This window comes from Pteropus medius, unplaced genomic scaffold, assembly GCF_902729225.1.
Source record: "Pteropus medius unplaced genomic scaffold, Ma_sr-lr_union100, whole genome shotgun sequence".
In the NCBI taxonomy this organism is placed as follows: domain Eukaryota; kingdom Metazoa; phylum Chordata; class Mammalia; order Chiroptera; family Pteropodidae; genus Pteropus; species Pteropus medius.
The window spans coordinates 2,247,896-2,264,880 of NW_024352148.1; the positions used below are offsets into that span (position 1 = coordinate 2,247,896).

Sequence of the window (16,985 nt, forward strand, 5' to 3'; positions counted from 1 at the left end):
GAAGTGAGGCTCTTCCTGTTTGTCGAGGAAGTAAACATGCAGTTTAAACACATGGCACCTGCCTTTGGGAATGGGAACAACAGATTCAAACGCTTAAGCAAAGCAAAACAAAACAAGGGCGAGGGAAACAAACCTCAGGCCCAGCTGCCTGCAGATCACTTCTGCATCTGCGTCGTCCCACTGGTCGTCACAGACGGTCCCCCACTGCCCAGCATGGTAGAGCTCCACGCGGCCCTCGTGCACACTGCTCCCGCCAGCAAGGCGCAGGACAGGGGACGCGGGGCCTGGGCCGTGGGAAATGAAAACAAACAGCCACGCTTTACACAGCGATGAGACCAGGTATTAGCCTATTTCTCTGCCATTCTCAATAACTAGATAGTATTTATTAAGCCACTTCAGTCAGATGGACATATATACACATGTCCAGTATCTTTTATGATCATCTCAACCAATTAAAATACTCCAACTTGAATTACATTCACGCGAACGGCTCTTAGGAAGTAGTAGTCTGAGTTCTTCCTTCCCCGGCAGCCTCAAGGGACACACTCCAAACTTCAAACTCGAGAATACCATGAGAATTGTGCTGATGACACTGATTGTTTTATTTCCAGTAACTTGAGCATTACCGACCTGTCATCATTAAGAATGGCACTGACGTCTGTCCCACACTTGTTCTCAGTACAGAAGTGTGTTCGCATCTGTAGAAACCAAGTCGAAGTCAACGTCTAGCACGTTACGACAAGCTGGTGGACGGCAGGCCGGCAGCTTCAAACGCGATACGGAAATCCCTTTGGGTCTGCATCGGCTCCTGCCCGTTGACCCTGCTCAGAGCCACCAAGGCTCCCTATGGCAGGTCCCGTCCCCATCCACGGTGCCTTTGTCGGCGTCTGAATCGCTCCACTCCTGGCTCGTCACTCAGCTACAGCCACGCTGTCTCCAACACACCTGACGTTGGATCCGTCTCAGAGTCTGCACACTCGCCAGCGACTGTTCCCACAGCTCGTCACAGGTTGCCTGCCCTGTGACCCGGCTGACGCAGCACCCTAGGTAAGGTGCTTCCACCACTGCCTCGCGTGTCTTCCTTAGAGGGTTTACTTTGACATAAAGTTGTCCCTGATTTGATGGTGTACATGGCAACTCTCTGCCTCCTCAACTGGAACTGAAGACAGAGGGTGCCCTTCCCTGTCACTGTGTCTCTCAGGCTCCCCCCATGGAGAAGGCACGAAATAGACACTGACTGAGTGGCTGGCAAGTGACAAAAGCCACCCACCCAAGGAGGAACGACCAGCACCGCCACCGTTCACGTGTGTCCAGCAGCAGTCGGGAGGTGCCTGCTGTGTGCGTGGTGTGGCCCCGCTTCTGCGGGGCCCTCGGTGACCTGGAGGTGCCCACCACCCAGGACATGGACGGCGAGTGCAGACGGGAGGTCGCCAGGGAGGCCGCGCAGGCAGCCAGGCAGCTCGCCCACCACTGGGCCTGGGCGCTGCGTCTCTTCAGGAGAGGGCCGGCGGGTGACGGGTCTCGGAGGCAGAGGTGGCGAGGTGCGGCTCAAGGACAGAAAAGCACCAGAGCACAGCACAGAACGCATCTGGGAGACACGAGGCAGCCTGGGTTTTCTGGGACAGAGGACTAAGGTGGCGGAAAGCACAGAACGGGCAGCACTTACCATTCGTAAAGGGATGAAGACGGGTTTACTAAGCACAACTGTCCGCGGCATTGCTATTAGCTTACCATTAACTGATGGCTGAATTATGGTAGGAAACAAATTTGCATAAATTATTATGCTTATTTTTCCTTTAAAAAGCTTAGAAAATATAGAAAAATGATTTTAAAAATTGCATAAGTTTTTCATTATATTCTTCCCTGCCGCCCCTCATCCTACCACCATAGAAAAAACAGAAAAACAACTTAAAATCACTTACGACCCAGAACCATGACGGCATGTTACCCAACATTTTTTAATGTTGTGTTTTATTTTAAAACATGCGGTTTTTCTGGTTGTATAAGTAATGGTGAAAATACAGAAAAGCTCATCAACATCCCACATCCTCCCAACAGACACGCAGAAAGCGTCTGCAGGAGAATTCGGAGATGGAGCTGACCCGTGCCACGCAGGGACCAGGGACACCCCGGCGTTTCCGCTTCCCTTCGTCGCCCACGGCTGCGCTCGTGCACGAGTGTCTCCTCTGTAGGTCCCGGGGCGGCACCGGACGACACGATGCCACACGTGACGTCCCATCTACAAGGCCCTGCTGCTGGCCGCCCCGTGCCTACGACATGGCGCTTGGAAGCCCTTACCCCAGGCAGCAGCTCATTTTATGGACTGTGCTCTCTACGACTCAAAGGAGGCCGCTGGCGCCGTGATCGTGTTTCATTCCGTAAGTTGAAAATATGTTGTTATAGTTGCTGTATTTTATCTTTGGTTTTAAGATGATTTTGTTTTGATTCTATCCTGATTTTCCACGATGGATTTTCCATATGAAACACTAAAAAAGTATTTCACAGTACACAGTATAAAATATTTCTGTAAACAAATTAGATATAATAGAAAACATGCTAAAAGCGAAGTCGAATGGAATTCGAGTGGTTAGACACACTCCCCCTGAAGACTATTTAATTAGACTGTAGACTGATGATTCAGACTTCGTCTGGATTTAAGCCCTTGAGGAAGTGATTTAACGAAGACACTCGTATCAGCTGGAACCCTGTGGAAAACAGTGAAGTGCAACAAGAACGAACACTCTCACCCTGGGAAAGGCTGCACGTGACGGCGGCTGCCATCTTCTGAGGACACGGCCCGCCCCGCCAGATGTCTTTTCCACACAGCAGTAAACTGTCTTCGTCTCCGCGGCAACGAACGTGGTTCCAGTAAACGGGAATAAGGCCCAGGCTGGAAAACGGGGTTTGTTTTGCGACGCCTTTTCTTCTGGAAGTACAACGATCGATGTTAGGTTTACCAGCTGTGGGCGATACTAAGAGGGGACCTGGGTGGCTCTGTGGACAGGGTGTGTCATGCGGCCCAGTGCAACCTGGAGTCTAGTCTGGACTCAGCTGCAGATCACGCTAAACTGCGAGTCTCTCTCCAAGCTCTGCCTTCTGATGACCGCAGGCTTGCAGAGTCTTTCCTGCTCCAATACCTGCTCCGGCCACTTAGCCAGAGTTTTCAAAATGATTCTTATTACTCCATCTAAGCAAGATCATAGCAAGACAGACGATCCAACCACATTTTAAGACCTTATATACAGTACATGCTAGCAAGACTTTGAAACCAATTAATAAAATAACAACATGCAGATAAGCTCTGCTTTTAACTCATGTAACCTACATACTTTCATAAGCAACCTCTGATATATGCTAAGTGAAATTATATTTTAAGAAGACTAACCGCTTATCTGATTAACATGGTAACCCCTAGAACTGTCTCCATGGAACAGCTTCCATGAACCACACAGTAAATATTTGGAGTATATCTAAAATACAGATGTTTCTTAACAGCAATAAAACTGGTTGCTCTGCTCCAGTTGTGCAATTCCTTTTTTTTTTTTTTTTTTTAACAACTACTCAGAGATGCTGTAAGCGACTGGAGCTGAAGTTTACATTCGCAGAATGATAGTCTGCACCCTTTCATCCATCAAGACTAGCAGTTCCCATCTGCGCTCCTGTTTCTTCTATGTCAGAGTCTCCTAGGAAATGTCATTCTTCCCTGATTCTCAGGGGTAATAAAAGCACGTGGAGATATGTATATAAAGGAAGACGCTGACACCAGCCTACGAGCTGGTTACATCTTCAGGCCCTGGGAAGAAAGAGCATCAAGTCAACATTGTCTGAGCCCAAGACCCTCATGGATGAAATCAATAACTTGCATCCCCAGACAGCACAGCACTTGGAGGCTGCAGCCTCCCCCTCCTCTCATGCCTGATCCACGCGGGCACTGATTGTTAAAAATGAGGTAAGTAATTAAGTACGTCAACCCCATTTGCTGCTCCAATGGCATCAAAAGTCTGAACAAAACCTACAGGCCTTCCAGGCTGCCGTCACAAAGTCACTAACCACTCGCTCCCCACCGGCCCAGTGGGAGGCAGGCAAAGGTCGCACTGACTTAACTGGGGCCAACTCACCTTTCCACACTTATCGTATTAAATATTATCACTCGCTGATTATTAATGCAAAATATCTGTACGTTGCAAACCTTCCTTCAGTCTCTTAGACCTGCATTTTTCCTAACAAGCTATCTTCTATGCTTTCTAAAGATCTTTGATGATAAAGACCAAGAAAAATATATAGCATGTGTGCTTAGAAAGCAGAAATGAGAAATAAAAACAGAATAATAATAACAATCAAAACAAAACCTTTTTTCCCCAAATTGGGGAAAGCCTCGGGCATGGGCCCAGAAGGGCCGGCCTGGTGGAAGTCAGCGTGCCCTGCTCCCCATCCTGACGCGGAGGAGCCGGGAGCCCCATGGGATAACCTCACATCACCTGGGGAATGTCTGGACATCACCCTGGACCCAGCACGGGACAGGAGCACGGATACCGGCTCCTTCACACACAGAAAAATGGGGCTGTGGGTGGCTGAAAGGGGAGAGTTAAAGCGAATGACAGCGACCTCGGGCTGCATGGCCGCTGAGAAATTACAGTTCTAGAATCTAATTCCCCGCTTCCCAGGTCTAGATAATTATTCGGTTAAAGCCAAAGCCCAAAAGGTGCTTTTGCCCTCCGGTCACTTAGCATCTGCCCATGTCCTGGTCGGCAGGGGGCTCATGTGTGTGGTACATCTGAGGATCTAACAAGGAAGAGGACTCAGGCCCCCCAGCTGGTGCTGACGGGTGCCCCCACCACTCCCAGATAGTTGCACACCGATCCGCTCGAGGCTGGGACACTCACCCCAGCTGCAGCTGGTGACAAACGACCGAGGCGTCAGCGTCATCCCAGTGGCTGCTGCAGACTGCGCCCCAACCTCCATGGGCGTACACTTCCACTGTGCCTTCAAACTCATTTCTGCCACCACGAAGTCGTACCGACCCTGAAGTGGAAAAGAATCCCCAAACCCTTTAACAGCAAAGAATCATCCGAACGTCCAAACCAGTCCTCGTGTACATGCCCCCTCCGAGCCGGACAGGGGCCCAGTCAGAATGACTGGGCCTTCACTGTTCACCGCACGTCCTGCTCTCTTTAAATGAGATGTTAGCGGCTTTGACGTTGTTTTTAGTTTTTTGGGCTTTTTTTTTTTTGGTAATTAACATGCTGATGTCAACGTTGCTCATTTTTTTATCTACAAGTAGAAAGTCAATTATAATTTTACAAAGGGGCGAAGTGGAAGCGTATGACTACTTTGGCTTGATGCCCGGCGTCCCAAGTATCAGATATGGCGTGCACACAAGGGAGTTATCCCTTATGTATCCCCTTCATCTTCATGGGGTCATGGCACAGAGGCAAAGCAAAGTCCTCTCACAGCGCTCTGCTTGCTTAGCTCAACTGGCATTGCCTATGCTGCATCCTGCTACCTACCTGGCTTGTTCCTACTTCCACTAAAAAGATACGATAACCCCCTCGTCTCCAAATGTAGTAGTCATGACAATTCAAAAATTATGTCTGATTCCAAAAGAGAGTGTGTCAGTGTGTTGAAAACCACGGCCTGTCAGCGTTAAAGGCTACCGCTTCATGGAATTCGAGATAGATGGCTACAGGTGGCTTGGACTCCCAGAGACTCTCTTCTCCTTCGCTGCACCCCGCGCGCAGCCCACATAGTTCGATCCTTTTCCCAGTCTCTAAAGAAGCGAAAATTTCAATTCAAGCACCCCACGGAAAACAATTTTAAGTTCCTGTTGCTTCAAACTAGTCTCTTGGAATTCGAGAAGCCCAGTTCCTTCCTTCCTAGTTGGCCCTGGTTTAGGAGGAAAGGCCAGGTGCTGAAGAGGTGTGACTAGGGACACTAAAAGCAAGGATAAAGCGTCAAATCTCCTCAAACAAACAAAACAAACAGACAATAGAATTTCACACAATCCTGTGAAAAGTCACTTAGGATGGGCTTTATTCCATATGTAAAGAAATTAAGAAATCAAAGTTTTACCAAAAAAATTCTGGTATATTTGGCAATGTTTCAAATTTATTATGTATGGCTTTAAAATAAGTTTCCAAAAATATGAGATTCACAAATAATCCATTCGCTTCACTTACACTAGCCTAGTCAGCTGTCACTGTTACTTTCCACATCATCATCCTTAAAAACGGTAACTGTTTAAGACGAACATACCCTAAATACGTTTACATACAAGCACATATTTCTCATGACAAATATAGCGTCCTTCAATTCAAACAAAGGGCAAATGACAAAGCATGGCACTGCCGAACCCTGACTATGAAGGGGAGACAGGGCACGGTCCCCCGCATGGCAGATGACACCAAAACCGTGCGCATATTCTAAACCTCTTAAATCCGGACTGAGCAAGAGGAAGCCTGTCGAGCTCAGGGAGGTGTGAACGGTAGAACGTTTTTGTGTAGATCATGTCTGAAGAGTTTAACAGAACTTTAATGATTTTTTAATCACAAAATCTCTTCTATAGATACCCACATAGTATTATGCATATCAAAAATGCCATCAGTTTATTGCAAGGAATTCATTTTTTTACCTCAAACAAACATTATTTGAAATAATATTTAATCTACTGTCTTTATTAATACTCTGCCCACCAAATCGCTCACGTCAAAGGGTGGGAAGAAAGTTTCTAGCAGTGAAAACAAACTGGAACTCTACTTATACAGGTTAAATAATCATAATAAAATGTAAAAGAGTGTCTAAACCTCTAAAAGCTATCTGGAAGAAACGATGCATGCATATCATCTCAACGATTAAGGCATTTAGAGATGAGGCGAGAACTCTGCACAGAGCACGACTGTGACCGACGTCGGTCAATGGCCATGACAGAGCTGGACATCGCTTCCAGCCGACCACCAGCCCCGCCATCATGTCTCGGAAGCTGCACGCACCTCGAAAGCCAGAGTGAGTATTTCCTAATGGCATATAATTCTATAAAGTTCACAATTCTTCGAAATTTTTTTGAAAGAGCTTTTTAAAAAGCAGTATAATAATACGCTCCAAAATAATGAAGCGTGAACGTACCATTTACAGTATATACACTTAAGGCGGGTGGTAGTTTTGTTTGTTTTTAGTTTTACTTTGTTCTTGCTTCAGTTTTCTCTTGGATCAGTTGACGTGGTTGAGACCTTAAAGATTGTGACTCATTTCCCTCAGTTTACGGACAGGGAAGCTGTGAACCAAACCACCTGAGCAGCTGCAGAGCCACGACGTCTCCCAGGTCACCCCTGCTCCTGTCTCCCATCTCTGAGCCCGAGCAAAGACCCTGCAATGTAATGAGCACCTGTTACTACTCTAGCTGTCACCCTAAGCGTTACGCCATGTTAGCTTTCACCGTTCCGTGTGAAACACTGCAACGCATCCACCGAACATTAGAAACTCGCCATCAGAAGCATGAGACAGCCTTCAGCGTTTCTGCGCCAGACAAACAGGAGAGAATGCTTTCTGTCACTCTACACTTGAGGCCGGATCCCCCGATGTGTCCCTGGGCTGTACGAATGTGTGGGTAGACCATACATTGCCACAAATTTATAGGTGCACGAATTACAAGGTGGAGAAGGGGAAATATCTTTAGCTCGGCGAAAAAAACCAAAAAGTGTGAAACAATAAAGCAATCCGCAAGGGTCACAGTCTGGCGAACTCACAGCTACAGCCACCCTGCTAACAACGACGTTCCGGACAAACTCCAGACCAGGGACTTTGTCGGGCGCATCCCGCTCAGCTGTCATCGCCGTGTATGATCTAAACTTGATCGCCCTCCCCGTTCGCATGCCCTACTCCAGCCGAGCATTCTGCCCATGCTCGCCACAGTCTGGGCCCACGTCTCCGGGCCACACCCAGGGGACCAGGGCACGCTGCCTTCAAGTCTCTCGGGTGCTACTTTGACGGAAATTATTCTATTCCAAATAATCCTATTTTTAAAATGTGTTAATAATAATAATTTAAAATGTGAAGTCTCAGACAGAGGTTTTAGTCAACTATAATAGGCGTAACAAATTTACGGACCAAAGCAGCAATAGAAGAGTCTGGACTGTCAGGCTATGTGCGACAGCGTGCCAGAGAGGGGAGTCCCCCGAGTTCATGAACTGAACCGCTACGAAAACAAAACAAAGCAAAGCAAAAATCAGTGCACCGTGCCAGCCTGCTGGCATTACACCTGACCTAAAGGCAGAATGCGCCATGGCCCAGGGATGCTCAGAATTCTACCGTCTTAATTCCCTGCCCCAAATGTGGACCTTACTGTCATTTCACTTTACTATTCTTTTCTTCTATGTAGCTGTGTCTCTAGTTTTATAAAGGATTAAAAGATTCATGCTACGGAAATTTGCTTTATGAGCAACTTTGCTAAGACAACAACAACAACCACAGTAACTCCCCAAACGAAAGGATACTGTAGAGGGGACCCTCTAACCACTTACCAGTCTCAGCCAACAAAAGGTGGCCTGGGGGGACAGCAGACCAGATTAAAATCTCCTGCACAGGCTCATTGGTTTTTCAGTGTCTACGGCTATTGTGATGGGCTGAATGCTGTCCCCAGAAGAGATGTTGCAGTCCTCACCCCCAGGACCCCTGCATATAATCTCATTGGAAAGCAGGGTCTTTGCAGATGGCCGAGCGAAGATGAGGCCATCACGGTGGGCTCTGATCCAATACGACTGAGCTCTTTCTGGAACTGGCATTACCCTCCCACAAGCCGAGCTAGGAGAGAACCCTGGGACTTCCCTCCCTGGTGCCTCCAGCAGAAGCCTGGCTCTGCTGACACCTTAACCTTGGACTTCAAGTGTCCAGAACAGTGAAACAATACGTTTCTGTTGTGTGAGCCACTCCGTTTGTAACACTTGCAACAGCGGCCCGAGCAAACTCATAGAGCTGTTATGGTATCACCCCTCCCGGGAAGCCACCTTCTCACACCCCAGACTTCAAGGCCTGCAAGAGGCATCGGAAAAGGAACCACGCGTCAGTTACCTCTGTTCTCCAAGTCCAGCTCATTTCAAAATAAACCAAATGAAAAGATGTGCCTATTTGGTTACCTGCTTAAGACGCACTTATAGAACGAGATTCGCTTGCTTGAAGAAAAAGAAAAAACAGTAAAAACAAACGATCCATCTCAGTAGTGTTTTCTGAATAGAATTAATAATACATGTTTTTTAATATTTAAAGTCACAGTTTGATAAAAAAAAAAAAAGAGAGAATTAATGTTACACATAAATCCCTTCTCATCTAGTACTGAACTTCACAGAGGACAAAATAATTTTAGTCGTTCTTCTCGTTCTGGAATGGGAAAGAATGCATGCTGCTGACATCAAGTTACTGTCCAGATCCTTGACCGAAAATATATATAACGCTGAAAGCGATACAGAAGTTTCAGTTTGTGAACTATTCGAAAGAATAAGAAAAAGCCTACTTACTACATGTTGGACAATTTAGTACACATATTTGACGAATGAATTAAACATAATCCTATGGGCTATACCAAAAGCAACACTGGGAAAATATACTAAATGTCCATTTAATTATGACATATACGAAAACATTCACGTTGCCTAAAAACAAGAGTTGGGAGGCTGTTAGTTGAATTTTTCAAGTACAGTAGGGGAGACTAGGTTAATTTTGATGTTATTTTCTTCCTACACTCTATTTGACGGCACTAAGATATATTATTTTTGTCTATGATTACATTTACCCATAACTGAAACCAGTTTCAGCATTGTGAAATGGTAGATTTTACTGAAATCATGCCATGTCGAGATGAACTCAAAGCATTTTTTACACACGGAGCATTCTTCCGAACCGAGATCCAAAAGCACTGGACCTGCCTCCACTGCTTCACGTCTATAATTCGTACTGTCATGTATTATTCATGCGGACACCTTCGGGACTGAGAAAATCATCTGAACTGGTCTGATTCAAAACGAGAAAGAGTCCTCTGAATGAGCAAGTCTACCCATTTACATTAGGCTTATTAGAAACTTAAAACTCTTAACAATTATTCCTTGGTTTAAAATATTATGCAAAATATTTGCCTATAATAAAGTATTATAGGCAAAAGAGGTGAGCAAGTGATGGTACACGAGCAAGAGATGCATCAAACGCTAGCAGAAAACCTCACATACCGTTCGTCTCTGAGAAGCAAATGGTATGAGGATTACCATTGTCTTGCACGGCGCTGGGCAATGACATCGAGCTACACCTACCAGCAACCCTCGTATCTGTCTCCCAGAGTAGGAGTCACAGCAAAGGCAACAAAATGCTTAGTATTCTCCCGATGTCTCAGTCAGAGGGTGGATGTCCCCAACGCCCAACCAGAGGACACAGACGATTTCTTATTCATCTTTGTAAATTCTGCTCACAGTGTGAATGAACTCAGTCAACATTTAACAGACCTTTCTTTGCCTTGTTCCAAGAATCGGCATTGTCTACTCTTTGTGCCCCGTGGTGATCCTAATAAAAAGTACTGAGGCTGAATGTGCACGCATGGCTGGGAAAAGGAAAACGATCTCATGACTTTAGTGCTTTGCAGACAATGATTTTCATTTACATGGTGCTGATCTGCAGGAAGAGGGACAAGGGGTGAGAGGAGGGAGCCGCCCTGGAAAAGTAAGATGCTAAAGGGGCAAAAATACGCACTTCCTGATCTTCTGACACAGGACGTCCGCCGTGTAGACGGCAGCCTAGAACAACTGTTTACAAGCGCACAACAGACGCCTGCCCCGTGCAGGCCAGACGGGAGGTTCCAGAGGACTGCTCTCTTCGCGAGTTGTTTCAAGGTGAGGAAGCTTAATATTTAGAATTAAACCATGTTTTCCTAACAACTGAACTAACTGCCATATTCTTAACAATTATGGAATTATTCATTTTAGATCTAAATTTGTTAGACTTGCAAACAGCATCTTAAAACAAGTAAACATGCTTTCCCAATCAAATCAGGATATAAATGTCATTTCTCTACTATGGCTAAGAAAACGCATGTAGCGTTGCACAGCACAATCTTTCTCATCACTTATTACTGTTTTTAATCGCAGTAAGTGTCCCAAATATGAGGACAAAGCCCAACACGCTTGGTTCTCCCCAACGGCTATTATGCTCGCTCCCGCCGGGGGTCCCCACATGTTCCCAGGTCAGCCCTGACCCATCTAGGCCACCATGGTCACTGTGTTTTCCTCCCCAGAGAGGGCCAGGCGAAAAGCTGGAGGGAGTGTGGGGGGGAATTCTGGGAAGGCTCTTGCTCTCTCCATGGGGCACACAGGAAGAGGGGGCCTCCTTTCTTCTAAGGTTCTATCTGGACGTGAAAGCTGGAATAACCACGGGCCTCAGGATAAAAGCTGCACTGGGAGACAAAGGAGACGGGAGAGGAGCCAAGGAGCGGAGCCATGCCACTTGGAGCCTGGCTTCCCGTAGTACCGACAACACATCCCTATTGCATCAGCCGTTCTGAACTGGGGTGTCCGTTGTTGGCCACCAAAACCATCCCAAATGATCCAAGCCACGCTCACCCCAAGTTCATAATTATCACCCATTTTCTCTTCCAAATTCACCGCAGGCATCTTTATTTTCAGTGAGTCATAATGTATATAAATTTTGTATCTATCTTTCCCCCTTAACAATATCATAGGCACTTTTCCATTTTATATATGCATGTGTCTGTGTGTATACACACACACACACACACACACACACACAAACGATCACTTTAATAGCTGCACAGTATCCATCAAATGAAGGTAGGGCCTTATTCCTGAATATTTATGTTTACTCTCACAGTCAGAAACCAAACTACTTACACGAAGATTATCTACACACGCACACACAATCAAAGATGATAACTACATATGTAGTCATATAAGGTAACAGTGACTGGATATGGATCTTATTTTCTTCTTTAAAAAATCTTCACTATAAAGAGTCAGATAATACCCTTAGTCAAAGTATTTTCATATCTGCCTTAGCCTGAAGAGCAGACTGAACTCAATATTTAAAATCCAGCCAGGAAATGTATCAAATTTGGTGTTGCTAATAAATGTTTCTCAGCACCTGCTACACAGAATCAAGATGGCAGCTATAAAATTAAATTTAAAAAAAAGACAGCTTTCAGCCAACTTTTTAATTAACATTCACTTCGAACACCAGATGGACTTCAGAGGACAGACGGCCCGTACACAGCAGCGCTGTTCTCGTAAGTCTGCCGTCCCCATTTGAATCAGGAGATGTGGGCAGGCAGGTGCACATGAGCAGATCAGCACGACGCGACAAAAAGTGGGATCTCTGGACCAATTATTAGAGCATCATCCTTTATTGTACCTGTTTCACCAATCGGTCGTCAGTCACCTGCGCCGAGTTCCACTTGGCTGCTGTAACAAAGAGGACCTTCTAATCCAGAGTCAAGCAAGTTGCCCATTTGCCATGACAACTGGAGACTGGAAAGTGACTTCCCTTCCTAGCCATTTTGAATTGGGTTTTCTATTGTTTGCCATCGAAACTATCCTAAATGATCCAAGCCACACTCACAGCCAAGTTCATAATCATTTGTTTTCTCTCCCCAATTTACCATAGGCATCTTTATTTTCAGTTAGTCGTAATGTATATAAATTTTATATCTACCTTTTCTTAGTCAGGAAGCTGTAAGTTATAAGTTATTGCAAGGTATTGTTGGAGAGATCAGTTGCCTGTTAATTCTTTCTGTAGAAATGTGAAAGTAATCTGGCTTGCATTCAGTTAATAACCAGATTCTGGTGGACATGTTGTTATTATCCCACACCGGTCAAATAAACACCAGTGGCACCATTTCTAAACCACACGAAAGTTCCCACAGGCATGCCTTATACTTGACCCTGACCTAGCAGGATTAAGGCAAAAACAGGTGGACTCAGTCGATATGATCACTCACCACTGCACACTTAGGTGGGTTCTGATGCCCTCCCATGGTTTTCCTCGACAGTGACAAAGGGTCTTCAGCATCCAGATCATCCTGACTGCTCATGAGCAATGCGCATTTCTGAGTAGACGCGGGGATGGGGGGCTCTGAAGGCTAGAGCGCAGGTATCTGCATTTTAACAAGTCCCCTGGCAACTGTCCAGCTCTTAGGAGAACTCACTCCCTTGCGATTCGGGGTGCTCTGTTTCCCCCAATGATCCTTTACTACTAACTGGCAAGTTTCACACAGCTAGGGCCCAGGCATCACCTTCCTCCTCCTCAGTGGACAGTGTCACCAGAGTGTCCCTCCCCGCCTAGCTCACCTGAGACCCCTGCCACCCCTTCAACCAGGTTTCTGCCAACTCCCCACCTCGGGCCGACTTCCTCATTTCTCTTGATGCAACTAGATCCGTGACTCTGGCCTCCAGCTTATTTTCTTAAAGGAGGGATCTCATTACTACACACTTTCTTTTCCTTTGTCCAATGTGTGTGTGTGTGTGTGTGTGTGTGTGTGTGTGTGTGTGTGTGTAGAAAAAAGGAAAGAAGGAAAACCCTGAATATTTTCAAATCGTAAGAGCCCGGAAATCACATGCACGGGACCAATCATGATTGCTTTTCTCCTTCCTTTTAGACTAGTCCTCAAGCTACAAAAAACAGGATTGTCAGACCGCACAGCTATTTCTACATGTTTGTATAACTAAAGAACTAGAGCAAAATGAGCTGTGAAGTGAAAACATGCACTACCTTATAATGCTGCTATGACAGTTGAATGAGGAATGTACTGTGTGGCATGCTCAGCCCAGCACCCACCACACTGAGCGCTCAGTAAGCGCCAGTTGGGGCCGCTGGGCCACGTCTGGCCTAGCTGCACACATTCCCAGAGCCTGAGACGTCCTCTCCATTAATCTATGCAAAACCTGCTTTTCTCCAGATAAGGAAACCAAAGCTCTGGGGTTTAAGAGTCTTACCCAACACTGCACAGCTCTGGGCAGAGCCAAAATGGACACCAGTATTTTCTAAAGCGCAATCCCACACTCTTTCCAGCACGCCCTGATAGCTCTGTTCACATCCCTAAGTGCCATGTAGGGCCGAGGAAGCCACGAGGTTCAGAACGTGCCAGTCGTTTTGAAGCTATGGGTTATGCCCAATCAGAAAGGGAGAAGAAAATGACAGAATGGGTCATCAAGACTGTGTCTATGAAAGTAAGTAAATTATCACACGGCCGGCAGACTGCTTTACTGCTTTTTTTGGGGGGTTGGGGGGGTTGTATATGTTCACCGGGATGGCATTTATTTCCCTTCTTGGTGGTTTTTTTTTGTTTCTCTTGCGTTCAAGCACTTTACTCCAGGAAGTACACACAATTGTCACGCAGTGTTTGGAGTTCTGTCTGGTGAGATTTAGCTATGAACATAAATCACAAAGAGACTGTGCTGCTGGTAGGTTTAAATTTCTATTCAACACAAGGGTGGAAGGAGTCAAAAGGACAAGCTACTCCCCTCACTTGGCATGTAAAGTTAAAAGAGTTATATGAGTCCAAAGAAAGAGAGCGAGAGATAATTATAGTGTTTTAACTCGAATTCCATTTTTTTCTTTTTCCTATATTTATATGTAAAATAGAAAACAGGAAAACAATAAAAAAAACTGTTAATGTTTGCTAAACATGAGCTTTCACTACGAACAGTTTCTTACAGTAAATGATGAAATAATGCCATGTGCTTTGCATGATATCGCCTCAAATTTTGTAAAGTCACATTGGCATTCTGTCCACGAAACATGAGTCCAGCAATGACTTCATTCTATGGGATGAAGGGTAATTGGTCTTAACCTTCCTGTCGCTTTCCTTTAACTCAAAGCACTAATGGAATTGAAGGGACAAATAAAATTTTCTATAGGAAAAGAACGGCACTATGAAAGCTAACCTTCACACCACCTCCAAAAGGCATAACGTGCAATATGTTTCACAATCCCCATTCGTGAAGCCTCTGCCTCACAGCTTGGATGGAGAGCTGCCACAGAATTTTTGAAGAAAAATTTAAACTTTGAAGGACATACAGTTTTTCTTCCTCAGCTATTAGATTAGAAAGGGGGAAAAAAAAAAGCCTTCATGTTAAACAAAATCCCGAAACTTTAAATGAAGCCCCGTTAAAAGGCAGATTACCACTTACATTAAATCTATTAACATGATACTTTAATTACCGCAAAACTAAAACATCTTACCAACTGTATCTCTTTATCAAAGAATCCCAATTTTCCACAAATAACATATACAGCTAAAGAATGGCACTTGACTATATCGAGCTGCTTCTTCCCTAAATAGTCACTATTCCTCTCTCTTTTCTCTTTCTTTTCACTCACTGATGGTATTTACCATACTCCGCCCCAGAATGTGAGAATCATTTTGATGAGTTTTATTTTGGTCCACAAATGCTGCCTTACGTCTTCGAACAGAGGTTAACGGTGGAAGGAAGGCGAAATGTTTACCACATTTTCCCAAATGGGGTCTACGGGGAGGGGGGAAGGTTACTGGCTGTCACGACAGATTTAATATTTCCATTTCCGAAACAAGTCATTAGAAACTTTCCTCCTCTGTTTTCCCTTGATTGCGTAAATACGGTAACACCCTCAAGACAAGCTGATCTGGTGAACAAACATCCGCCCAGGGCGAGCACAGTGGCCAGACGGGGCCACATCTAGGCGCCCTGAGTGCGGCACCTGGCACAGAGACCGTCACCCCGACAACCGTCACACACAGAGCACACCTTGCGATTTCCACGCCCAAGGACCCGCGCCCTTGGCTGGAAACTCGGCGCCGCCCCGCGCCCTGTCCCCCTGTCCCCCTGTCCAAGCCGAGCGCCGCCGCGCGAGGCGCTCACCGGGTCCGCAGCCGCAGTAGCCCCAGTCCCCTCGGCCACGAGCGCTCCGGTAGAAGCACCAGGGTCTGCCCGCGCCGGCGGGACTCCGGCAGAAGTTGTGGCGCTGTCCTCGCAGTGGCGCCCAGCCCTCCGGGGGCGACCGCTCGAGCAGGGGTGGCGCGTCCGCCCAGCGCAGGCACGGCGCACCCGAGGCCGTGACGTTGACCCAGGGGCTGCCGGCGGGGCAGCCCCCGGGCTGAGGCCGGGCCGCGTGCCCGGCGTGGAGGGCGAGCGGGGGTCGCCGGGCACGCGCCAGCGGGGACCGGGCTGTCCTCGGCGGCCGCCGCTCCGTTGGAAGGTAGTAAGGGACCTGGGGACCCGGAGGGGGCGGGTGGCGCTGGCGCTGGTGGAGAGGATAACTGAGGACCGGATCAAAGCCGACCACTTCGGGCAGCGCCCCTAAAATCAGAGCCAGCGCGAAGCCGACGGGCGTCATGGTGCCAGAGCAGCCGGGTTTGGTCCATGCTCCCTGCTACCCCGTCCTGAAGGAGGGGAGGAGGGGCGGGGCGGGGCTCGGCGTCCCTGGAGCCCCCCGCCCGCGCCCCCAGCGCGGCCCGCCTCCCCTGGCCGCTCGCAGCGCGGAGATCTGCAGCTCCGCGGGGCGCCGGCGGGAGGTGGGGCGGGAGCCCAGGTGGCCCGCGGCGGCGGCCCAGCCGGAATGCCCACCGCCCCGGCTGCGGGCGCGCACTCCGCTCCGTCCGCTCAGACGCGCTGCTGCCACCGCTGCGGCCTCTCTGCGCTGAAGCCAGGTCGACGGTGCCAGCGCGGGGGACGGTCCCGGCCGCCCCGTGCCTGCAGGCAGCACCGCCACAGCCTGCGCCTGGCGGCCCCGGCTTGGCGCCGGTCCCTGCAGCCATCTGTCCTTCACCCCGTGCCCTGCCTCGTGTTCTCGGTTTTGCGGTCTTTAGAAAAGTGTGGAGAGACGTAGCTGCAACTCGCCCCTGACAAGTCTCAGCATAAAAGTCAGCAAAGCCCACGAGGAACGCTGAAGCCAGTTTGATGTGAGCTCCTCCAGGGTTAGGCCACGCGTCATTCAGCTGGCTGTCCCAGCTCGGCCCCAGGCCGACA

The 16,985-nt window shown here is 47.6% G+C and overlaps 1 protein-coding gene across 2 annotated transcripts in view; it reads right to left on the reverse strand.

Moving 5' to 3' along the window:
- Positions 1-16,476, reverse strand: part of PRSS12 (serine protease 12) — a 49,324-nt gene extending 32,848 nt beyond the window's left edge. Inside the window, exons 1-4 of one of the 2 annotated variants that reach the window (XM_039846907.1) lie at positions 15,879-16,476; positions 4,884-5,022; positions 2,748-2,923; positions 134-284 (exon numbers count right to left, since the gene is read on the reverse strand). In XM_039846907.1, the coding sequence (XP_039702841.1) occupies positions 134-284; positions 2,748-2,923; positions 4,884-5,022; positions 15,879-16,353 (941 nt within the window). In that variant the 5' untranslated portion in view covers positions 16,354-16,476. Of the gene's footprint in view, positions 1-133; positions 285-2,747; positions 2,927-4,883; positions 5,023-15,878 lie in introns of both variants that reach the window. The other variant, XM_039846906.1, reaches the window with a different exon arrangement.
- Between the last annotated feature and the right edge of the window lie 509 nt (positions 16,477-16,985).